This window comes from Phacochoerus africanus, chromosome 7, assembly GCF_016906955.1.
Source record: "Phacochoerus africanus isolate WHEZ1 chromosome 7, ROS_Pafr_v1, whole genome shotgun sequence".
Lineage (NCBI taxonomy): Eukaryota > Metazoa > Chordata > Mammalia > Artiodactyla > Suidae > Phacochoerus > Phacochoerus africanus.
Window position 1 is genome coordinate 67,264,822 of NC_062550.1, and position 25,635 is coordinate 67,290,456.

General features: G+C 45.9%; 1 protein-coding gene across 2 annotated transcripts; it reads right to left on the reverse strand.

Moving 5' to 3' along the window:
* Window positions 1-928: 928 nt before the first annotated feature.
* On the reverse strand, window positions 929-22,262 carry LOC125131269 (antigen WC1.1-like). Of its 2 annotated transcripts, XM_047787625.1 has the most exons (15): window positions 22,158-22,262; window positions 17,263-17,580; window positions 12,935-13,243; window positions 12,536-12,844; window positions 7,323-7,415; window positions 6,931-7,245; window positions 5,556-5,870; window positions 5,180-5,221; window positions 4,784-5,098; window positions 4,505-4,537; window positions 3,805-3,942; window positions 3,307-3,399; window positions 2,953-3,039; window positions 2,293-2,439; window positions 929-1,157 (listed from the first exon to the last, which is right to left on the reverse strand). In XM_047787625.1, the coding sequence occupies exons 1-15, from the start codon at window positions 22,225-22,227 to the stop codon at window positions 1,012-1,014; spliced, it is 2,730 nt and encodes a 909-aa protein (XP_047643581.1). In that variant the 5' UTR covers window positions 22,228-22,262; the 3' UTR covers window positions 929-1,011. The 2 variants fall into 2 exon arrangements, with proteins under 2 accessions (XP_047643581.1, XP_047643582.1); XM_047787626.1 differs by lacking the exon at window positions 4,505-4,537.
* Between the last annotated feature and the right edge of the window lie 3,373 nt (window positions 22,263-25,635).

Here is a 25,635-nt window from a genome sequence, read left to right on the forward strand (position 1 = left end):
CTTCGGCGCCATCTGCTGCTCATCCAAGGTTAGCTGTAGCAAATGGCATGGAGTGAATCCCTAAGGCTGTTTTTCTTCCTCTTACTGGATCCTCTGCATGGGACCTTTTTTTCTTCTATTGAATCATCTATTCAAATGAAGGTATTGATATTACTTGGTTCTCATTTAAATTAAAAAATGGGTCCTTAAACGGCTCGATTATCTGAGGAGGGCCCGGAAATGGGAGCATCTGTCTGAAAGAGGTAGAGAGCAGGGACAGGGAGTCCTCCCTACAGGTTCCTGCTAGGAAGCCCTGGGGGCAGAGCAACTGCAAGCATGGGGAGGATGCTGCAGTGAGGTGCTCTGGTCAGTGGGAGAACCAGGTTTGAGACTAGGACCGAAGAACATGTGACTTTGTATGCAGAGGCCCTTCATAAACTAACCTCCTGTTTTGAGCTCTGGTTCCAGGAGAGGCTATTGCCTTATCTCGTGGAATCTGGGAGAGGTTCATATGCCAGGGATGATAGGTGTGATCCTGTGGTTTTTTTAGGCCAACTGAGTACAGTGATCCATTTACTCCCATCCTCAACTTTAAAACTCACACCCAAGTCTGAGGCCCAAGAATTGATCTAAAACAGATGATGCGACACCTCAGGAAAAGCATACACCAATGATCAGGATTGTGCTTTTTCCCAAGTTCCTCTTGCTGGGAATGAGGGTGTGAGTGTGGACCACGTTTAGCATCTCTTCTCTACATAGGGGTGACCCTGAGCATCTCCAAGCCTGGGCAAAGTCATGCCTTGAACAAGGGAGCTAAGAAAACAGGACAGTTCACTAACCTACATTTCTTCTGAGGACCAATCCTCTAAGAGCACTGGGATGAAACTTGCTAAATTATCAAGAACAAAGTTACTTTATTCAGACTATTTCATTTTGAACAATTTCTATACAATGCAATTATACATCAGCATTACCATATCAGAATACAAGCAATTAGAGTAGCGACGCCTTCATCTCATATTTAATGGAATATCATGGGAAAGCTACGGTGAATGTTCCAGGAGCACTTATTTCAACGTCGTCGTACCCAGGGTCAAATATTTCCCCCTGGTGCAGCCAGCGGATAGCTTCTCCTTTTTCAGGCTCAGCCTCCCCTCGAGGGAAGTTCAGAGAAGAGCCTGAAATAGTAAAGTTTGATTAGAACTGACACGCAGGGACAGGACAGTGTCCTGTGGTGGCAGCAAGTCGAGCAAGTGGTGATGACAAAGCATCCTTGGAGACCCAGTAATGCTCAGAGAGGCTCAGACTAACTCACATGAGTTCTAGCATGGCTGCATCAGGGCTGTTCTATGGGAATCCAGCCCATCTGGGTCTCTGAGGCTTCAGTTTACTGGAAACTTTTTTCAGGCCAACTAAGTACATGATCCATTTGCTCGCTAGATGTCTCTGCTCAACACAGGAGCCCTGCAAAGACCTGCATCCAGGCTTAGACAATCAGTAAGGAGATGGCCCAAGACACATAAGAAGCATAAAAAGGAATTTGAAATTTCCTCTTTTCACAGCTCACAGGTCTGAATTTACACTGAGAAGGAGACTGGAATCTGGAAAAAATCTCAGTTCCTTGCTGACAGTCAAACTCTGCGCTTAGTTGCATTAACTTTTGCTCCCAAATGCCCACAAATACAATCACGCACTGCTGCATCCACAATTGAGGAACCACAGGGATCCTCAGGTGGGGAAATACTCTTTGCTGTAGAAGGAGTGTCTTCTCCTGACCATTGAAATGTCTGAAGCAGATTAGCTTTTAGTTGCCCACAAATTTTGAGTCTATGATCCACCACCAAGGCTTAATTTTAAGGCCACTATACATCACAAACTTTGTACATGTTAGTGCTAACACAGGAACACAGAGCATCTTAAATTATCAAAATGCTTCACAAACTCTAATATTGCAATATCTTTTTAAAATCTCTGACTACCTTTCAGGTACAAGACAGCACAAAGATGGCAGCAGAACCATTCTTAGATTTGGTAAAGATGCTCAATTAATCTACAGGTTTTAATGGAAGAACATCAAAGATAAAGTGATAAACATATGGACACATAATGGAGACATCCACACCAAGAATACAGAGTGATTCCACCCTCCCAAGGCAGCTGAGAGCACGAAATAACATGTTTCAGGTGATGCCGTCAAACACAGGAAGTCATGGAAATTTTGATTCTCAAAGACAGATGAGCATTGAGGAGCTCACATTCACCCTTTCCAGGACAAAGACCATAGATGACAGAAGATCAGTCAACCCCACTCACCTGTCTGAGAGGCCCGCATCCCACTCTCCTCTTCTGGGGGCACTTCCCTCTTGCTCATCAGAGAGGCAGCAGGAGCCCCAGGCACTGGTACCTCTTCAGCATCATCATAACCCTCACTGGGGGCATCAATCCCCTGGGTTGGGAGATCTAAGGACAGACAAGGGAGAGAGATGAAACCAGAAAAATGGGTTTTCCTGGGAAATATCTAAAGTCCCTTCTGACCCAGAGTCTCTGAGCCGCTAACTACTGGCCATATTTGCTCTTAGATTTCATAGGTTTTTTTCTTAGGCCATACTTGATGTCGATGTACAGCAACAATAAGCAAAAAAAGAATTTTAAAACTATGACTATTTCTGGATTAAAATTGTATGTCTCGAGATAACTGTTACACCAATGAACATTACCAACGAATTATATTTACAAGAAGTAATTTTTAAAACAATATGTGCCTGTTGTGACTGAATGAGGAGGGCTTCTGGACACAGAGAGCCCAGCCACACATGAGACATCACAGAACAGTGAGGAAACGGGAGTCTGGACCCCATCTGGAGACAAGAGATCCCACAATCCCAGTCAAAGGAGAGCTGCTCCCCTTGGGTCCCATCCATAAGGGGGAACTTCCCTGCCCCCAACACCCAGCCCAGGCACAGCCTCCTCTACCATCTGGAGCAGATCTGGAGTCTCTGTTCTCTTCACCTTCCCCGGTGTAATACTGCAGTTTGGTCACTGAGTCATCTGATAGGAACCCTAAGGTGAAGAAAATCATCACAAAGGAACAGAACAGACCTTCCCACACCCATAGGAGCCTCAAGGCTGAGAGGACGTGCTGGGACAGCCTTGGCTCCTGGAGTGTAAAGGGAGTTAGGAGTTCACAGGGGCTCTGGAGAGGCCCATCATGCCACCTTTGCTGCAGGGGCTGCCTCTGTGAGCCTGGGGCAGATGTAGGGTCTGTGGATGCTGAGAAGCCTAGGCTGACCACCAGGGGTCCCAGGAGGGCAAGACAGAGACACACACCTGGGCTGCCCAGCAGATCCTCCTTCGGGGTTACAAGGTAATCGATCTCTTCATACACGGCCTCAGCGAGAGCACCTTCCAAGCCGGATAAGGCTGAGAAAACCACCAGCAGCTCAAACATTGCCACCATAGACACCCTGAACCAGCAGGCTAGTTCTTCAACTCCCCCATCCTCATACACACAAAACCCTCAAGACTGCTGGGAACTCGTATAGTCCATGCCCATGTGCTATGTCTGCACCTTCTGCCCTTGCCTGACCCTAAATCCACATCTCAGCCCTGACTCTCTCTCTCGCACACAAGAGGCCATCATGGTCACACCCCAATTCTAAGAACCTCTGTCTCGTCAGCCCTTAGAGTTCAGCATGGAGCTGACAGAGTTTTGCAGACTAATGGGGGTAAGAACAGAGACCTCACCCGCTTTTCCCCTCCTCACACTCAGCCCCATTTCCCACGTCCACACACTCTCCCTGTTACCCAGTGCCCCCAACAGCCCACCTCTGCGCTCTGCTCTCCACCTGAGCAGCTGTGTCACCAGGATGATGAGGACCAAGAAGAGAAGAGCCCCCAGGATGAGGCAGAGGATCTCAGGAAGGGAAAAAATGCCAGGGATAGGATTGGAGCCTGGTCTGGCCCCTACGGAGAACAAGACAAGAGGGGTTGGACAAGGCGTGGGCACAGGGAAACTCCCTGCCAGCATTTCCACAGAGCTCTGGACAATGAAGTCCCAGCCTCTGACACAACTGGACTGACTGTGACTGGGATCCACCAGGTCCTGCCCTTTGAAAAGTCAACTCCAGGGCAGAGCTGGTCATCATCAAGGAGCTTCCCTGCTGAGACAGCCTCTGAGGACCAGGCTCCCAATTTCATCCCTTTCCCAGGGATTCTCAACACCAGGGCATCAAACAAGTCCTGAGACTGGTACCTTGCTATTGAGGACGGACATTCATGGGCAAGTAGGAAAGCCTTAGAGCCTACAGCACAGGAACCGGCCTCCCGTGACCAGGTGCATGAGAAATTTCTGGCACCATCAAACAAGGCAGGGGAGTTTCCAAAGAAAATGTCCTTCTTCCTCCGCACCAGCCAGTGACTCCTGAGGACCTTTCCTCTCCTGAGTTGGCTAATTCTGCCAGAGAGTCCACAGAACAGGTTCCAAGAATCTGAATACCCTCCCCTGTCCATGGATTTGGCACAGTACCTGCTATAGTGGGGGGAGATGTGGTTCTTTGACCTAAACAAAAAAGCAGGAACACAGGAATTGACCAGAATGCAGCGTAGCCCATCTTCCCCTGCCTGAGCCCTGAAATAACCCCTCAGTTACCAAAACCTGCCAAGACCTCCCAGCTCCTTCTCTCTAGCTCCAGAGCTACAGCACCAAGATGCTTTCTGAACAAACTCCCCATCTTACCTCAGCCCAGCCCATGGACCCATCACTGCCCCAGCTCACCCAGAGCAGATCCCAAGCCCCCCCACTCACCAGAGCACCTCACTCCAGCGTCCTCCTCATGCTTGCAGTCGCTCTGCCCCCAGGGCCCCGCAGCACAGTCCCACAGGGAGGACTCCCTGCCCCTGCACTGCACCTCGTCCAGCCAGATGCTTCCATTTCCAGGGCCAAATGCTGCATCCCTCAGGGCTTCCAGGGCATGGCCACAGCCCAGCTGCTGACACACCACCTCGGCCTCTGCCAGGCTCCAGGAGTCATCACACACTGTGCCCCAGGAGCCACTGTGCCACACCTCCACTCGCCCTGAGCACACGCTGTCTCCTCCCCTGAGTCGCAGCTTCTCTTTGTCTGAAAAGGCAGCAGCCCCTCCTGTCACTGCCCCTGGTGGGAAGGAGGGAGCCACAGGGGAGGCTGGAGGGCCTGACATACCTGTGCAGGGGGCAGTAGTTGGGCAGCTCTTGGGTCTCCTTCCTGCAGAAGCAAACGATGGGAAAGCTCTGGATCAGGGACAGCTGGGGTTGTCTTGTCCCCAAAACAAAGTTATCTATGGTCCTTGGCTCAGTGCAAATGACAAATGTAAGCACAGGCTTCACTCTCTGATGGGCCGTGACAGTCACTGCATCTTTTGTCAGCTGAAATGACTTTAGCTGCTTACTTATATACACTCTCCATATTCCACAACTAATACAAAACACACATGTTATACACTCAATCTAAACTCATCACTTGGGTTGCAAAATGCAAAATCTCCCTAACAACATAATACAGGCTTGGGACATATACATACAAACAAACAGTAAGACACCTGCACAGGAGACATAGGCTTCCTCCGTTAGAGAACATGAACTGTTTTTCCAGGGGTCAGAAGGACACTGCCAGAAAGAGGTGTCAGTTTTCCGACACTGGATTCCATCGACCCACCGGGGTCTAGAACCTTCCCTAAGAGAAACGGAAGAGTTGAGGGTTCCACTGTCCCCACAGCCAAGCTGCCTGCAGATCATGGACAAGGTGATGTCTTCCATGGGGCTGCGGCAGACACCGCCCCAGGTCCCGTTGTAGAAAACTTCCAGCCACCCCGCACACTCCTGGTCCTCGCTCACCATCCTGAGGGCCAGGGACTCTGCAATGGAAAGGGGGGAACACGACACAGTGAGCCCTCCACTCAAAGCTCGGGGTTTCTTCTCTCCCAGAAATTGTGAACACTCATCCCCAACCACCTGAGCAGATGCCCACTGGGAGACACGACTGAAATCTGTCCCTCTTTTATGTGACTTTATCCACATCTGTCTGTCCTTCTATTTCTACCACAGTGATGCAGTGAAATATGAACCAAGAGGAAGACCATCCTGGGCACCTGCAGTAGGGGGAGCTGAATCTTGCTCCCTGACAAACTCTAAAATCTATGTGAGAGGGATGTGGATAGTAGTGTGGGAGCTGGAATAATCCCTGGAACCCGTGAAGTTGTGACTTTACTTGGCAAAAGGGACTTTATAGATGTGATTGAGGTAAGGACTTGTGATGTGAGATTAAGTTGGAATATTGTGGATGGACCACGTGAGCCCAGTCGAATCATATCCGTAGACCCACTGTCATAAAAGTGGAATACTCTTCCTAGCTCTGGCCAGAGGGAGCTGTGACTTTGGATAATGGTTAAGAGACATGCAAGATTGCTGGTCTGGGGATGAATGACGGAGGCAGTGGGCAAGGAATGCATGCAGTGTCTAGAAGCTTGAGAAGACGATAAATGGACACTTCCCCCAGAGCCTCAGAAGGGACACAGCCCTGTTAAAACCCTGATTTTAGCCCTCACCTACAGAACTGGAAGGCAATAAACATCTGTTGTTTTGAACCACCGAGTGGTAATTTGTTCAGAAAAAAAATGGAAATTAGTACAGTGGATGTAAGATTTTTATACCCAGACATAACTGAAGAGGGATCCCTGCTTTCAAGTGGAAACTGTAACAAATGGCCCTGCCAGGGGATATTGCTAAGAAAGCACCAGAACCTCAGCTGCTGTAGGAGCTAGAGAAAGCATCTGCTGCACATCTGCGAGAAAGACCGGGTCCCTGAGAGGAAGCTTCCTAGTCTCTGGCCATTTCAGCAATCTCCCTCAGGGCTCAGACCCTGACCTCCAGGGGCCCCGCCCTTCCCGCCAGCCTGTGGACAGGTGTGGCACGGACCTGAGCAGATGACCCCTGCATCCTCCTTGTGTCTGCAGTCGTGCCGCCCCCAGCCCCGGGAAGGGCACTGCCACACGTGGGACTCCTTTCCTGTGCAGTTCACGTCATCCAGCCAGATGTGGCCTGAGCCCGCCCCGAAGTGAGCAGACCCTGGGGCACTGATGGCATCTCCACAGCCCAGCTGCCTGCACACCACGTGCGCATCGTCCAGGTCCCAGCTGTCATCACAGATGGTGCCCCAGGAGCCCTGGTGAAGGATCTCCACTCTCCCTGAGCAATAACTCTCGCCATCCACCAGGCGCAGCTGTCTGCTCTCTGAGGAGAGAGAGTCAGCAAGGTCAGGCATTTACACAGGGAAGGAGGAGGGTTTTCTGGTCCTGTGCGACCCCTACCTGAGCAGTTGGCGGTGCTCTCCTCTGAGGCTGCAGAGCCTGCTGGTTCAGACAGGGAGTCATTGCACTGAGGCAGCACCTGGGTCTGGTTTCCTACAGAAACAGCAGAGATCAGAGGGCTGGCAGGGTCCAAGAACAGGACATGGCATTACACTAAATAGTGACCTACTGCTGGGGTCTGAGATGAAAACTGTGACATAGCAACAAAGTTATCGTAACTTTACAGTTCACCTTCTCCATGGAGAATTCTGCCTCTGTTGTATTTACTTAAGGCCAGACTTTCTGTTTTAAGCTAAGTGTTAAACTAAAAATGATTTTAGAAAAGTGAGAAAATGTCAATAATTTTCATATTACTGAAAAGTTGTTCTAGAGCTACCAAGGCAGTGAGACTTCGGGATCCAAGATCTCAGAGAGAAATAATGGGCAGAAGTGAGCCACTACCCTGAGATCTTTGTCAATTTAAAGACAATATCTGAGTCCCTGAAAAGCTCAGCAGAGGTTTTGCCAGGCCTACAGGGCTCAGGGAACACAGAGCATAATTCAGGGTTGGCCAAGGAGGAGGAGCCCTGTTGATCAGACCCCTATACTGAGGTGTATGGAACTCTCTTGTGGTACAGCAAGTTAAGGATCTGGGGTTGTCACTGCAGCAGCCTGAGTTCCTGCTATGGTGTGGGTTCAATCCCTGGCCAGGGAGTTCCATTTGCCACCAGTGAGGCCAAAAAAAAAAAAAAATATATATATATATATATATATATACACACACACAAACGTGTGTGTGTGTATAGCGTATGTTGGAGTGTGTGCATGCGTGTAAAAAAGAGAAGAAATTTGACAAAAATCAATGAGGAAAAACAGAGGCATTAGAGAGAAATTTATAGGACATTCAACTCCCGGAGTTACCTGACAGGGAGTTTGAATCACTATGACTGAAATGTGCAAAGAATGAAATGACAACATAGTATTTGGTAGAGAAATGATAACAAAGGATCAAATAAAAATTCTAGAACCAAAATAGTCAATATTTGAAATATATACTCTCAGAGGATGAGAGTAACAGCCCATCAGATCAGCTCAAGATAGACATAGTAAAATGGAAGATCAGGAGAAAACGCACAGAACAAAGCACTCAAAGACACGATTGGAAAATATAAAAACATACTTAAAAATTCTGAAAATGTCCAACACGCATGTTCACACAGTACTAGATACATAAAGCCATAATTGACAAAGCTAAAAGTAGAAATGTAAAATCCACAATCACCCATTTTATACATCTTAGTGATTTTTTTTTGTCTTTTTGTCTTGTTGTTGTTGTTGTTGCTATTTCTTGGGCCGCTCCCACGGCATATGGAGGTTCCCAGGCTAGGGGTTGAATCGGAGCTGTAGCCACCGGCCTATGCCAGAGCCACAAAAATGCGGGATCCGAGCCGCGTCTGCAACCTACACCACAGTTCACGGCAACGCCGGATCGTTAACCCACTGAGCAGGGGCAGGGACTGAACCTGCAACCTCATGGTTCCTAGTCGGATTCTTTAACCACTGCGCCACGACGGGAACTCCCATCTTAGTAACTTTTAAACTCTTTGATGTTACATCCATTGAGAAGTGAGGTCCTTCCCTTGAATCTCTGCTGACCCTCCTGGGTTGCTTGGGAACAATACAAAGATGTGAAGGTAACACTGCTTGACTTTCAGCACAAGGTCTGAAAAGTCACTCAGCCTCCCCTTGAGTCACAAAGAAAATATTTGCTTTAGGAAAATATTCCCTGTGGAGACTCTGGTCCTGGAAAGAATGACATCTGCGGGTCTCTGGTCACATCCCAGCTGAACCTCTAGCTCCCAGACATGTTCATGAACCACCCTGCATCCCCAGCTCAGTTGGGGATCAGTTCGATGACTTCAGTCCCAGATATCTGACCGCAACCTCATGAGAGACCCCAAAACAGAACTGCCAACCTGAGCACTTCCCAAATTTCAACAAATCATGAGCAAAAGAGAAAAGAAAAGCAACTACCATTCCCAACACATGCTCTGGGTACACATAAGCCACCACCACCGGTGAGAACTCCAGAACTGGGCACCAGCCATCACATCTACATACCTGCTGTCAACAGGACCACAAACATAGAAAGTTAGAAAATTTGAGGTGACAGAGAAACATGTTACAGATAAAGGAACAAGATAAAGACACACAAAAGCAAATCAATGAGGATGACAGTAAAGGTGACCCAGGATCTTGGAAAATGAATGGAGAAACAGACTGAGAATTGCAAGAAATGTTTAACAAAGAGCTACGAGATTTAAGGAACCAGCAAACAAAAATGAATAACACAATACCTGGCATGGCAAATGCGCTGGACGGAATCAATAGCAGGATAATGGAGGCAGAAGAATGAATAAGTGAGGTGGAAGACTGAGTGGTGGAAATCAACACCACAGAAAAGAATAAAGGAAAAAAATGAAAAGAATGGAGAACAGTCTAAGAGACCTCTGGCACAACATTAAACATACCAACATTCATGTTACAGGGGTCCCAGAAGGAGAAGAGAGGAGAAAGGGCCAGAGAAAATATTTGGAGAGTTTGAAGAGTTTATAACCGAAAACTTCCCTAACATGCTAAAGGAAACACTCACTCAAGTTCAGGAAGAACAGATAATCCCATATAGGATAAATCCAAGGAAGAACGTGACAAGACAAATACTAACCAAACTGACAAATAGAAAGCACAAAGGAAAATATTACAAGCAAAAATGGAAGAGCAACAAATAGCATACAAAGGAACCCCTACAAGGATATCAGCTGATTTTTCAGCAGAAACACTGCACACCGGAAGGGTTGTCATGTCAGATAAAATAGACCTTAACATAAAGAAAGTTACAAGAGACAAAGAAGGACACTACCTAATGATCAAGGGATCAATTGAAGGAGAAGATGTAACAATGGTAAATACTGGTAGTCCTGCTTTGGCACAACAAACAGAAGTCCAGGACCAGAAGGTTTCACATGTAAATTCTATCCTCAAGTTAACAGCTCTCCTTCTGAAACTCTTCCAAAACATTACAGAGAAGGAACACTCCCAAGCTCATTCTACGAGGTCACCCTCACCCTGATACCAAAACCAGAGAAAGAAACCACAAAAAAAGAGAAAATTACCTGGCGTTCCCAGTGTGGCTTAGCAGGTTCAGGACCCCACATCTCAGCGAAGATGCAAGTTCGATCCCTGGCCTCACTCAGAAGATTAAGGATCTCGTATTGCCACAAGCTGCGGCAAAGCTTGCAGATGCAGCTCAGATCCAGTGCTGCCATGGCTATAGTGTAGGCCTCAGCTGCAGCTCTTATTTGAATCCTGGCCTGGGAATTTTCACATACCACAGGTGCAGCCAAAAAGGAAAAAAAGGAAAAAAAATGGCAGGCCAATATCATTGATAAATATAGATGTAAAAGTCCTCAACAAAATATTAGCAACACATTACATGGATCATACACCATGATCAGGGGGGGCTTTATCCCAGGGATGCAAGGATTCTTCAATATATGTAAACCAAGCAATGTGATACACCACGTCAACAAACTGAAGAATAAAAAGCCTAGGGTCATCTCAATAAATGCTGAAAAAGCTTTTGACAAAATCCAACACCCATTTATGACTAAAAACCCTCCAGAAAGTGAGTATGGAAGGAACCCATTTCAACATAGTAAGGCCCATACATGACAAAACCACAGTTAATATCATTCTCAACACTGAAATGCTGAAAGAATCTCTGCTAACAAGTATGTCCACTCTGACCTCTTTTATTCAACATAGTTTCGTGAGTCCTAGCTGTGGCAATCAAAGAAGAAAATGAAAGAAAAGGGATCCAAATTGAAAAGACATAAAACAGTCGCTCTTTGCAGATGACATAATACTATGCCTAGAAAACCCTAAAAGATGCTACTGGAAAACTTCTAGAGCTCATCCATGAATTCCGTAAATTCGGAGGATAAAAACTGAACACAGAAATCTCTTGTACTCCTATACACTAACAATGGAAGATCAGAAAAAGAAATGAAGGAAATAACCCCACTTCCCATCCCATCAAAGAGAATAAAATACCTAGGAACAAGTCTACCTAAAGAGGCAAAAGAACGGTACTCTGAAAACTATCACACGCTGATGAAGAAAATCAAATATAACACAAACAAATGGAAAGAGATACCATGCGCCTGGATTGGAAGAATCCATGTCATCAAAATGGCTACACTATCTTCCATGATGGTGTCCATCAACAGAGGGCTGGATAAAGAAGAGGTGGTAATATATGCAATGGAACATGACTCAACCAAAAAAAGAAAGAAAGAATGCAATATGCAGCAACATGGATGGACATAGAAATTATCATACTAAGTGAAGTCAGTCACACAGAGAAAGACAACTATCACACGACATCATTCATATGTGGACGATAAGTGATGATACAAAGAACTTACAAAACAGAAGGAGACTCAGTGATTTAGAAAAACCTTATGGTTACCAAAGGGGAAACATCAGGGGAGGGATAAAGTAGGAGTTGGGATATGTACACACTGCTCTATAGAAAATAGGTAGGTACAGCACAGGGAAATCTACTCAATACTGTGTAAGAAGCCATATGGGAAAGGATTGAAAAGATGTATGTGGATAACTGATTCACTTTGCTGTAGACCTGAAACTAACACAGCATTGTAAGTCAACTATACTCCAATAAGGTTTAAATATACGTATATAGAACTTGTACTACAACAACAAAGTGAAACGAAAAGCTAAAACCTTCAGGCTCAGATATATTTCAGAGTAAACAGTTAACTGTTAATAATAATTGCATGAAATTTAAATTTCCTGAATTTCAATGAAGGTCTTTTCCTTAAGATATACATGCTAAGAAAAGGAACCTGATGTCTATATAAGTAATTCTCAAATGGTTCCGAGGGTAAAAAAAAAAACCTGAGATATACACTTGTTGCTTTTACATTGTTCTCTATGATTACATGTGGTAAAATAATAATGTCTGCTTTGAAAAGTATTATTCCTCTTAATACTTCTTGCTCTGACCTGAGAAAATAATGAACAATGAGGTAAAAAAAAAAAAAATTCACCATGAAATATCTTACTTTTCAAGTCCACCTCCCTCATTCTTTGCCCTGAGGGACATTTCACTCCAGGGGCATCTTGACTATGTTAGCCCTTCCCCCTCTTACCTGAGCAGATCACAGAGGCTGTGTTCCCATGGGCACAGTCAGGAACACCCAGGGCAGTCACAGGGCAATTCCACAAGAAGGACTCAGCCCCAGAGCAGTGAAATCGGGCTTTCCACATCTGATCACCTCCCTCTGCTCCCTTCAGGGTGGAGAGGGCGACTCCACAGCCGAGCTGACGACAGACAACATTGGCATTGGCCGTGGTCCAGTGGGAGGCACAGAGTGTTCTCCATCCTCCAGAAATATTCATCTCCACTCGCCCCGCACACTGAGAGGTGCCATTTCTCATGAGCCGGACTTCTGAGTATGCTGGTGGGAGAGGACGGGATTTTAGCAACATCTCAGTTTTCTTACCTGAACTGGGTAGGCAGGGAGGTTAAGTCCTGATACACATCTCACCTGAACAGACAACTTGAACAGCTCCACTGTGGTGACAAGTGCCTCCTGGACAGGGCACTCTGGGGCAGGACCAGAGCTCAGGCTCGTCCCCTTTACACCTGAACTCTTCAGGCCAGACCTGGTTACCTGACTCTCTGAGGGGCCTCTGACCCAGGACAGACACAGCCTTGCCACATCCCAGCTCTGCACAGATGACCTGGGCAGTGGGGAATGTAAAGTTCCCATCAGACACTGGCGTCCAGTCTCCTCCAGAATGCACTTCTACTCGCCCTGAGCAAGGTCTGTCCCCTACAACCAGGCGCACAAATCCTAGGAAAACAACAACAACAACAAAACCAGTGAGCACTGGTGCTCCTGGCTTGGCAGTTAGAAACAACATCTCACAGGCAATGGTGTGAAAGAAAGCTTTTCCTTTGCAAGAGTGGGGCAGGAGAGAGAATTCGACACTTTGTGTCATAATTGTGTTCTCTTTAGCTAGTTTCTGAAGAGACATCCAGAAGGGTTTTTTTGCAGTGTCATTCTGGATGGCTGAATCTCAAAAATGTATACCTTGAGGTTGAGTGGGAATGTGGATTCCTTATCTAGGGGCCTGGAAACTACAGAGCTCAAGACAGATCATCTGGAATAGCTGAATGCCAGGAACATGCATTGGTTGGAGAAGTGACTTTCTCATTTATGAACTTGGGACCTACAGAGCCCAGGGAACCTGCGTATGTAGGCACTTTAACTAGAATGAAAAGATGGGAAGTATAGAACCAATCTATAGAACCAGAGGGACATAGGCTATGGGAATAGAGGCCTGTCAACCAGACAAAGATAGAAAACCATCCTGATCCGTTTTCTCTTCCAAGAGAAAGAAATCCTCAGGTGACTTAAGGTAGGGAAAATCATGAGTCCACATAAATGAATGCCAGGCTGTAGACACATGTTCACTCAAGAGAAGAAATATATACATGATAACTAGACATTTTTATGGAGTTCCCATTGTGGCTCAGTGGTTAACAAATCCGACCAGGAACCATGAGGTTGTGGGTTCGATCCCTGGCCTTGCTCAGTGGGTTAAGGATCCAGCGTGGCCGTGAGCTGTGGTGTAGGTGCCAGAGGCAGCTCGGATCCCGCGTTGCTGTGGCTCTGGTGTAGGCCGGTGGCTACAGCTCCGATTTGACCCCTAGCCTGGGAATCTCCATATGCCACAGGAGCGGCCCAAGAAATGGCAAAAAGACCAAATATATATATATATATATATGTATATTTTTATGGCATCACGTTTTGTTTTTCTGAAAAAAAATGGTTTTTTGCTTCTTTTTTTTTTTTTTTTTTTTTTTCTGCTTCTTAGGACCACACCAGTGGCATATGGAGGTTCCCAGGGTCAGGTCGAATCAGAGCTGCAGCTGCTGGTCTACACAACAGCCACAGCAGTGCAGGATCCAAGCCAGGTCTACAACCTACACCACAGCTCACAGCAATGCCGGATCCTTAACCCACCGAATGAGGCCAGGGATCAAACCCGCAACCTCATGGTTCTTAGTCGGATCATTTCCACTGCGCCACAACAGAACTCCTGAAAATGTTTGATGACAAAAAATTCTAAGAATTTCTCAGGTAACCTAAATGGGAAAGAAGATGAGTTAAGAATACTGGTGGGGTGGAGGAGAAGGGAGAGCATCTCTACTGAACCTCCAGAATTTGTCAATGAACCTGGGAAGGAGTAAGTTATCGGTGGGTCTTTATTGGACAGCCGAGTTTGCAGATCACTTCCTATTATGCAGATAACTCAATGAAACAAATTTTTTTAATTCATCAAGTACAACTTCCTGGTTTCTGAGTATATTCCGAATATTTACTGCTACAGGATGTCCTGGTAAAGGAATGCCTAGCAGTGGCCAGCATCCAATCAAAAAATTAAACTCGAATTTCCAAAAAGAAAAATGTAACCTGTAACTAATTTTTAAATAAAAATTATTCTAAAAAGATATGGAAATTACAGAGATGATTGAATTTGCTGGCAAGGTCTTTAAACCACAAATATAAATATGCTTAATGAAGCATAAAAATACGCAGAGAGGAAAAACCAAAAACAGAAAAAAGTAGAACTTTTTTTATAATGATTTTTATTTTTTTCCATTAAAATACAAAACTGGAATGAGAAATTATTTGGATTAATTTAACAAGCAGTAGATACTGCAAAGCAACAGAACTGGGAAACTAAACACATAGCAGTAGAGACTCTAAACTGAAGACGAAAGAGGAAAAAGGCAGAAAATAGAAATGGAGCCTCAATGGCATGTGGGAAATATCAAACCGTATCAAAATATGTGTATTTGGAGATTCAGAATAGAGAATGTGTAGGAAAAAATATTTAAAAGAATAGATGGAATTTTTCCAGATTTAATGAAAACTGCAAATCCACTGGTCCAAGAAGTGAAACAAACCCCAAACAAGATAAACATAAGGAAAATGTTCTCGGATAACTTGATAGTATAATTGCTACAATCCAGTGAAAAACAAACAAAAAAAGTCTAAAAAGCAGCCAAGAAAAATTGACACGTTATATACAGGGAAACAAGGATAAGCAGCACTGACTTTTTGTTTGCATTGTGGAGGGAATGCAAGCCACATGAGGTAAAAACCTATTTCAAGTCCTGGGGTTGGGTTTGGGAAGATTCGTAACCTAGAATTCAGTCACCTATGAAAATACCTTTCAAAACTGAATGAAAACTTAAATGATTTCATGTTTTGAAAAGATACAGAATCTGAGGCCTCAGATCCACACTACAAAAAATGTCTTCAAGCTCAGGAAAATGATAACAGATGAAAACTTGAATCTAAATAAAGCTATACTGAGTGTGCTAAATGGTAAATCTGTGTGCAAAATATGTTTTAAAAAAATTTCATTTTGAAAATAAGAGAATATTTAAGGCAAAATCATGGCAATATATTATAAGTGTCACAATGCAGTTAAAAGTAAAATATATGAACAACAATAGCACAAAGACAATGATAGGGAAATGGAAATACACGCCAGAAAGAGCTTTCGTTGTATGTGAAGTGACAAAATATCATTTCAAGGTAAAATGTGACTACAGAATAATAATTTCAACATTATGTTAAACTCCTCAAAAGGTGATAAGGCTAATAAACCAATAGAGTAAATAAACAGAATACTGGGGGAGAAAAAAAGCCTCAGAGATTAAAGTAGGAACAAAGAAAACACAAAACAAATACAAGGCTAGTAAACATAAGCCAAATTATATCAATAATTACATTAAACTTAAGTTAAATATTCTAAATAAAAGCAAGATGCTCAGATCAGACAAAAGATACAACCATGTGCGTCTATGAATATATGCATGTTTAACTATAAATATGGAAACACATTAAAGAGGTAAAAAATTAGGTGCCAGGCAAACACAAATTAAGGGAACTAATATTATACAAAATAAGACTATAGGACAAAGAATATATTCAAAGGAAAGGAAAAAAACATTTATAATGATAAAATACAAACGAAATTATGTAGTGTCAAAATTCATGGGTTAAAACTAAAGTGATGCCTAGAAGAAAATTTAGAACCTTGATATTTCCTTCATGCTACATTAGAATAGATAATAATAACTGAATGAAATGACCTAAGAGTCCATTCAAGAATCTAGAAAAATAACTAAAATCATAACCAAAAGAGAAGAATTAAAACTGAGAGCAGAAATCAATTAAACAGAAAGCAAATACACAGTATCATTCAAAGGCACCAGTGAAATCCCCTCGTGTTTTTTCCTTGTGTAACTCCAACCTGACCCCCAATATTGTCACTTCTCCATGAGTCTTCACTCCCTCTTTTGGGTCCCCACTGCTTGGTTGAGCCTGTTCTACTGGTGCTTCCCCCATGTAGCCCCTTTAGGGTACTCTGTCTTTCTAGGACCTGTGAGCATAATACACTTTGTTACCTGCACCTTCCCTACGTCCCCTCTTGTAGCCACACCTGCTGACCATCTCCATAAAAGAAAACCACTACCATGATGAAACGAAGTCGTAGATATCCACCCCAGCAGTCGTATCTGTATGAAACATTTGAACTCACCTTCCTGCCTCTTAAGACACACCACAGAGACCTGATTGTCCAGTGACCAATAGATCTGGAGCCTTGACTGTCCAGAACCCAATAAGCCCGTATGTTTTCTTGAGCACCTGATGCTCTAGGAATCACTGTGTGATGGGAGTCTTCACACAATTATGCTCAAAAGGCTGTGATCTGGTTTTCTTATAGGTATTCTGGGAATAGACTGAGGCTTTTCCTGCTGGAGACCCCTCCCAGACCAGACAGGCCTTACCTGAGCAGACTGCTCCAGCATCCCAATCATGGGAAACGCCTTTAGTCCTGTAGTCTGTAATATTAGGATGCCAACAGTCAGTGAGAGTTGACTCTGTCCCTTTACAAAAAGCATACAACCAGATGGGACCATCCCCTCGTCCAAAATAAGACTCCATGGGAGCATCAACAGCAGTTCCACATTCCAGCTGTCTGCACACAACAGTTGCTCCCTGCAAACCCCAGTAAGCCTGATTCAAAGTGCCCCATTTTCCTTGGTGCTTCAATTCCACTCTCCCCTCACAGCGGTGCCTTCCATCCTTCAGCCTCAGCTCCAGAGCTGCAAGAGAGACACAAACACCGAACATGGGACACAGGAGAAATTTTAAGAGGCCATTCAAATGGTGTGCTGGTAAGTGTTAAAATATACATACATGCACTCTGAAGGGGAAAAAAATTCCCTGGGTGTAGCATTTGTTAATTTCTGTCATCTAAATATTGCCATGATGGCCAGTTCTAAGCTACCAGTGTGGCATCACTGAATGGAGAGCAGGGAAGGGATGCTCCCAATTATCTCTCACGAGCCTGTAGAACCAGCTCCAGGGACATCCTGAGGACGGACCTTCAGAGACTCTGGAGGCTGCCTTCCCACCAGATGTGCCCAAGGCCAGTAGGGCTCCAGCTTCCCTGTCTCAGTTACAGTCATGACCATGATCCCAGGGAGAAATCTTCCCCCTCCTTCTCCATCCCATAGGGCACACTCTCCTCTAGCTTGGGAACAGAGGACTATGACCAGCAGCCTCTACAATGTCCCAATCATCCTGCTGCCTGGCACTCATGTCCTTGTGTAAACCCCACACTTGAATCTACCTAACAATACACATCTAACAAATGGGATCTGGCAAAAGTGATGTCCCTTGAGAGATAAGGTTTCAAGCCAGCTCTGGTTGCTCCCTTGTTGGCCTCTCTAGCTCTCTCTTGCTGTGCTGAAGCCACTGCCACATCTGAGTTGCCTACGGAGAGACCCCCATGACAAGGGCCTGAGGGAGGCCTCCAGCCAACAGCCAACAATCAAGGGCCTGGAGCTCTTGATTTAACAGACCACCAAGGGCTGAAGGCTGCCACAACCAGGTGAGTCGTGTGAGTGGTACCCACCCCTAGCTAAACCTTCATGTGACTGCAGCCTTGTAAGAGATCTTGAGTCAGAGGAGCCAGGTAAGCCATGCCGATTCCTGACCCACAGAAATTATGAGATGCTAGATGCTCCACAGGGAAAGAGGAGCTCTCAGTTATACGGAGCAGGACATCAGAAGGGCTCCTTGGTTGCCAGGGGTACTGCTGGAATGCATCCCCCTACAGCTCTGAGTTAGCAACCTTCGCAAGAGTTGCTATTTCCTGTTACTAACCAAACACCTTAGAGTTGTTCTGGTCTGAGGGATAGAACAATTGTTAGCTGGGGCTTGAGCTGTTCACACAAGTAGTTACTGAATAAGCTTGCAGCTTAGGTGAGAGTACAAACATACACATAAGGAAAGGGTGAGGCAGGGCCAGATTGTGCAGGGGATATACAGAGAGCAAGAGAGTAGCCATCTTATGGGCCTGACCATACATATAAAAAGGATGGTAAATGCAGAACAAAAGCCTACAATAGATTCATAAAGGCTAAAGGAAGGGAATCAGTTGTTCCCTGAGGGCTCAGCAGGTTAAGAATCTGGCATTGTCACTGCAGTGGCTCTGGTTGGTGCAGTAGCATGGGTTCCATCACTGGCCCCAGAACTTCCACATGCCACAACACAACCAAAAATTTTTTTAAATAATCAGTAAATAAAGAGCTCCTGTAAGCCCACAAAATAAAAGACAACCTATAGAATGAACAAAAAAAAATACTTTCAAGTCATAATCTGATAAGAGGGTAATATCCAAAATACCTAAGTAACTCATATGACTCCATAGCAAAAAAAAAAAAAAAAATCTGATCTATAAATGGATAAAGGACATGAAGAGACATTCTTCCAAAGATATACAAATGGGAGTTCCCTTCATGGCTCAATGGTTAACGAACCCAACGAGGAACCATGAAGATGGGGGTTCAATCCCTGGCCTCACTCAGTGGGTTAAGGATCCTGCATTGTTGTGAGCTGTGTTGTAGGTCACAGACGCGGCTCAGATCCCGCATTGCTGTGGCTGTGGCATAGGCCAGCGGCTACAGCTCTGATTGGAACCCTAGCCTGAGGATTTCCACATGCTGTGGGTGCAGCCCTGAAAAAAAAAGAGAAAAAAAACATATACAAATGGCCAACAGTACAACCAAATGGGCTCAACATCAAGAGCCATCAGGAAAAGGCAAGTCACATCCACAACGAGCTGTCACCTCACACCTTTAGAATGGCTACAATCAAAAAGATTGATTTGATTTCTGCCTTTGATTTCTACCAGGCAGAACAGTTCCCAGAGCTCTCTGAAAATCAGCTCCTGGGTCATAATTATCAGGTTGGCTCAAATAAAACTCCCTTGGCTTCTTCTTCTCTTCACTGTTAACTGAAATTTCATCGACATGCCCAGATGATTAGGTGTGTATATTGCATTTCAATTGTATAATGAAATAATTGGAGGCAACTAACATTTTCCATATTACCCCTGTAATAGCTGATATTTTTGTAATACAACAATAAAAAGTGTTTTGTGTGTAAAAAAAAAAAAAAAAGAACAGTTAATGGTGTATATGTCCAAAGTAGATTGTCTTTTTTTTTTTTTTTTTTGGTCTTTCTGCCATCTCCTGGGCCGCTCCCGTGACACATGGATGTTCCCAGGCCAGGGGTCGAATCGGAGCTGCAGCCGCCAGCCTACGCCAGAGCCACAGCAACATGGGATCCGAGCCGCATCTGCAACCTACACCACAGCTCACGGCAACGCCAGATCCTCAACCCACTGAGCGAGGCCAAGGATCAAACCCGCAACTTCATGGTCGCACTCATTAACCACTGAGCCACAACGGGAACTCCTAGATTGTCTTTTTTAAAAAGGTTATGAAACTAATATATACTGCATTATCTATCTTGAGGATCTATGTTTTGGGGTATAATGACATCCACTGTCTTTGAAGGGACAACTTCTTTTCAATGTCCATCATGGATTTCATGGTGGAGATTCCTGCAATGCGTGCCCAGCTCAGAAATCATCAAATGCTCAGAAAGGAAAGGGATATTGTTGCAAAAGGAGCAAGTCCAATGTTGTGTGAAGTAGAAGAATAAACTTCTAGTAGGATAGCACTGATTGATGTTGTTTCAGGAAAAATGAAAAGAACGCTTGCTTTGCTGAAATGTTCCTGCTTCTCAAGAAACTGCTGAAGGAATTTCCTACAGTTTTCCTAGTTGGGGTTGGGGGGGGTGGTCCTTAGGTCAGAACACCCATTGTCTCTCCCCCTTCCTGGGACCAAAACCCACCTCTGCCCTTCAGAGCCCTCAGAAGGAGATTCTTCACTGCATCAGGTCGGCACTCCAGGAGCAGAGACTGGAGGGAGGGGTTTTCCAAGGAGAGTTCTGGCACTAGAGACTGAGGTCTAAGGGGACACCAATGAGCACTGAGATGAGACAGGACCACGCTGAGGCTCAGCTGTGCCGGTACCCAGATCTGCAAGAGCCACCTCCTCCAGGCTGAAGACTGGGTTTTCAGCAGCACTAACTCTGATGCCTGACAAGCTCTCACTAAGTGGAAACCTGATCCCAAGAAAGGAAAGAAGAAGGCATCAGAGAGTAAATGCACCCTGCAGAATTCCCACCAGATCTGAGGGAGTTGAAAGGAACATTGCAGGCGTGCCCACTGTGGTCCAATGGGTTAAGGATCTGACTACAGCGGCTTAGGTTGCTGTGGGTCCTTGAGATTGACCCCAAACCTGTTGCAGTGGATTAGAGGATCCAGCATTGCCACAGCAGTGGTGCAGGTCCAGGTGCAGCTCAGATTCAGTCCCTGACCCAGGAGATTCTTCAACCACTGGTGTGGCCATAAATATAAATAGATGAGAGATTTTTTTAAAGAACCATTGCAGGACCCCAGCACATCAGGAAACAGCTCATGGAGACTGGGGCAGGGATTCAGGAAACCTTCTATAGCTGGTGCTGAGCATCACTTAATCTCTAGAAAGAAGAGTCCCATCTCCTGGCTGCAGGTTCCACTGCTCTACAATGGACACCTGAAAGGAACAGGTGAGGCCAGGAGGCAGGGCATTTCACAGAGCCTAGTGCTGGACAAACCCTGCAACATGCAGAGAGGAGGCTCAGGGGGGTGAAGGAAGGGAGCCAGAGAGGAGCAGGCAGGTGCAAGATTATCTATGATCTGCTTGCATGCAACTGACATGACCCCCCAACCCTGTGGGCACCCACTATGTTTCACAAACCAACTGACTCAGTCCCTTCTCGGCAGCCCTGTTCCTCTCACACAAACAGGCTTCACGCACCCTCGCACACCCTACACACCTCACACACACACACAAGCACAGAGCCTAAAGGAGCCTAAATGCGTAAAACATGGGAATCCCATGGAGAATCCTCTACAAAGCAGGCAAATGGTGTGTGTGGGGAACAGCCCGGACACCCAGCTGAGGTCAGTCCCTGGACCTGCCAAACACTGGGAGCCACTAGGACTCAACAGAAGCTCCCTGAGAGCAAGGGAGATGGTGGACAGGACGGAAACACACTCACCTCAGTCCACACCAAATATCATCCCTCTGTAAAATCTGCCGCTAAAATAAGTCCACCCTCCACAGGAGAGGAACCAGTATTCACCATCAGCAGTGGTCCTTTTTGGTCAAAAACATAGGGTCTCCACAGAGGCTTGGCCTCCCTAACTCCAGGCATCCTTCCCTGCAATGAAGCATTCACATCCTGGCTGTTGATCCCAGGAAAGAGACGAAACTCTTACCTTGACCCCCCACCATGATGACCAGGAGGAAGCAGAGTCCCTGAAGAGAGAGGTGTCTGTCCAGAGCCATCCTGACTCCCAGGTCACCAAGGTCAAAGTCCCAGCTGCAAAATAACCTGGGAGGAGGCATCAGGGGACCGACAAAGGTCTATATAGACCCATCCCCTGACACCCTCCCTACCGACAGCCAATAGAGACGTCTTTTACCATTTCAGATGCTATCGGAGGCTTCATCTCCATTTTTTGAAGCTCAGACACCAATTAGCTTCTGAGTCTTCAACATCTCCTTATATGAGCAACACCGTCCTTTGACCTCATGCTTCCGTGGGTCCCTGAGAACAAGGCCCCCATAACCCGGCTGGCATAGAACAGTTGCATCAAAAAGCCTGAGTGCTTTCTCTCTCCCTGACCATCTCTTGGGCTTTCTCTCCCCACCAGCATCCTGGCTGATCACCACAGGCTGTGAGATCTCACAAGGTCGGGATGCTGGGACCAGGTGGCCCCTGGAAAATATCTTTGATGTAATCAAGCATTGATCTTCCCCGTGACCGAGCCCAGGGCTGAGCGGAGTACCACAGGAGACTCGAAATACAAGAATCAGCAGCAGCCCAGCAGAAAGTGAGGACCAGGAGCACAGGACTTCACAGGTGAACGTGGAGGGGGTGAGGTGAGAGCCATCAGCTGGGAGGCGTGATTGCTGGTCTTTCCCCCCTGCTCAGGGTGATCTAGTTACCGGGTCCTGGAGCACAGAGGGGCTCATAGTAACACGGGGCTTTGACAGAACCTAACGTTTCCCCTCGCGCACTTTTCTTAGCCCCTAAGACCAGTCTGTCCTGCACAGACATGTCCCCTGGAGCTAAAGTCTCCTTCTCCAAGATGGGAAAGGCTCCAGTCTACAGGGGATTTATAGACCCAATGTCCTCCTCTCTGTGCAGCTGCCCAGGGCCAGCAGTCCTGCCCTGAGGGTCAGGGGTCAGGGGTCAGAGCCACTGGTGCACTTGAACCACATTGTTTCCTACAAAACACAGGCTGACCTCGGTGATGCGAGTGTGTCCAGGCAGAATCCCCTTGGACCTAGTCCAGAGAGGGCCCTGCCCTGGATCCCCCACATCAGAGGACAATTCCCCACTGTCCAGGCCCCCAGCAAGGAGAGGGGTCCGTGAACTGAGGGGACACACACACCCAGATAGTGTCCATGCCTTCCCCCTTCTAGACCATCTGTGTGTTCTCCTGCCCCAGTGGAGGAATCTCCTTACCCAGTGGAGCCCAGCTGACTTCAAGGCCTGCAGTGGCCCCTTCCCAACACATCCAGAGTGGACAACAAGTGAGCAGCCCTGGTTCTGACAGTGACCGAGGGCGCCTGCTGTTTGCTGTGGAGGTTTAGACCAGGGCTTCTCAAAGTACAGACCATCTGCAGGCAGCATCAGCTGCGATGCTGATTACCTGGGAGGCTGTTAGAAATGAAGGCTCTCAGGCCTAGAAAGTCAGAATCTGTGTGTCACAAACTTTCTAGGTTATCCTTACGCACATTAAGGTTTGGGAGGTGCTGGTTTATGGGGAACAAAGACACACGGACTGGATTGCAGCACCTGCTCACAGGCCAGGCCCCAGGCTGCTGGGAGGTGAGGGACCTGGAAGAGCAGATGAAAGGCCTCAGCCTGGCTCTCCCCTCAAGGCCACATTCTAACCTCTTCTCCAGCCTCAGGGTCCTCTGAGGGACAGGGCATTGCAGCACATTTTGGGCAGGGGATGCCCACCTTGCACAGGGAGCATGAGGAAAAATCTCTGGCTTCAGCACACACACACAAAGTGTACCCTAATCCTCCTTCACAAAAATCCTCCTTGCTAGACAGTAGATCCCCTCAATATTCAGACTCTGCTTAAAGGGGCCAAGTGCCATGGGACAAACTCTAATAAATTTCCTTTGCAAATTCTATATTTAAGTTAATGTTCAGAATGTCGTTATATTCTGATATCTCGGTGGAAACTCAGCTTTAATATTTCACCCTAGGAGTTCCCACTGTGGCTCAGCAGAAATGAATCTGACTAGCATCCATGAGGACATAGTTTCGATCCCTGGCCTCACTCAGCAGGTTAAGGACCCAGTCTTGCCATGAGCTGTGGTGTAGGTTGCTGACATGGCTCATATCTGGCGTAGGCCGGGATTCGACCCCTAGCCTGAGAACCTCCATGTGCCACGGGTGGGGCCCTAAAAAGACCAAAAAAAAAAAAAAATTTCACCCCAGAAGCATAAAAGAGCTATCAACACAGACCGTGGAATTGCCCATGCAGGGACTGGTGAACCAGAGAATGTCCTGACTGGCCAAGCTGAGGGATGGCCTCCAAGAAAGGCATATGATATTGTCTCATTGGAATGCAAGGTACATGCGTCTTTATTGGAAAGATGGGTTTGCCAGTTTGCAGAGCTTAAAGCCATTAAACCTTCCAACTAAATATCCACCTTCCCCTGTTCATGAAGTAGGTCTTCAATCATTTCATACCATCCCCCTCCTCGACTCTTGTGGGTAAGAGGTAGAAGATTCTTTGGTCACACTGATGTGATTTTCAACCCATCTGACTGGCAGTTGCAGTTCCCAGTATAAATTAATAAAAATGTTATTCTGAATTAAAATGTATATTGTTTTATGAAAAGTTGCAGTTGGTAGACATCTCATATCCTTTTGAAAATAAGAACATATGGGAGTTCCCACTGTGGCTCAACAGGTTAAGGACCGGAGGTAGTGTCCATGAAGATACAGTTTGGATCCCTGGTCTCTCTCGGTGGGTTAAGGATTTGACATTGCCACAAGTGGTGGGTGTAGGTCACAGGTGTGGCTCAGTTTCGATGTTGCTGTGACTGTGGTGTAGGCTCCACCTGCAGCTCTGACTAGACCCCTAGTCCAGGCACTTCATGTGCGGCAGGTATGGCCATTTACAAAAAAAAAAGAAAGAAAAAGAAAGGGAGTTCCCATTGTGGTGCAGCGGAAAAGAAACCAACTAGGAACCATAAGGTTTCGGGTTTGAACCCTGGCCTAGCTTAGTGAGTTAAGGATCCAAAGTTACCATGAGCTGTGTGGTACTGATTGCAGACACGGCTAGGATCCTGCCTTGCTGTGGCTGTGGTATATGCCGGCAGCTGTTGCTCCGATTAGACCCCTAGCCTTGGAACCTCTATATGCCACAAGTGTGGCCCTAAAAAGAATAAAAGAAAAGAAGAGCATATTAACAGTTAGCTTCTTTCATGATAATAATTTATTGATCATTATGAGAGAGAGAAAGGAAGAATGAGAATATGAAGGAAGATGGAAAGGAAAATTCCATATCCTCATTTTTGTGTAATTGATGTTACCATAAAAATCTTTTCCCATAAATTTTGTCCATATTTCAGATTATTTACATGTAATCAATACCCAAAATGGGAATTATTCTTATTATTATGTTTGCATAAAAGAAACGTATTACCAGTAAAATGGCAAAA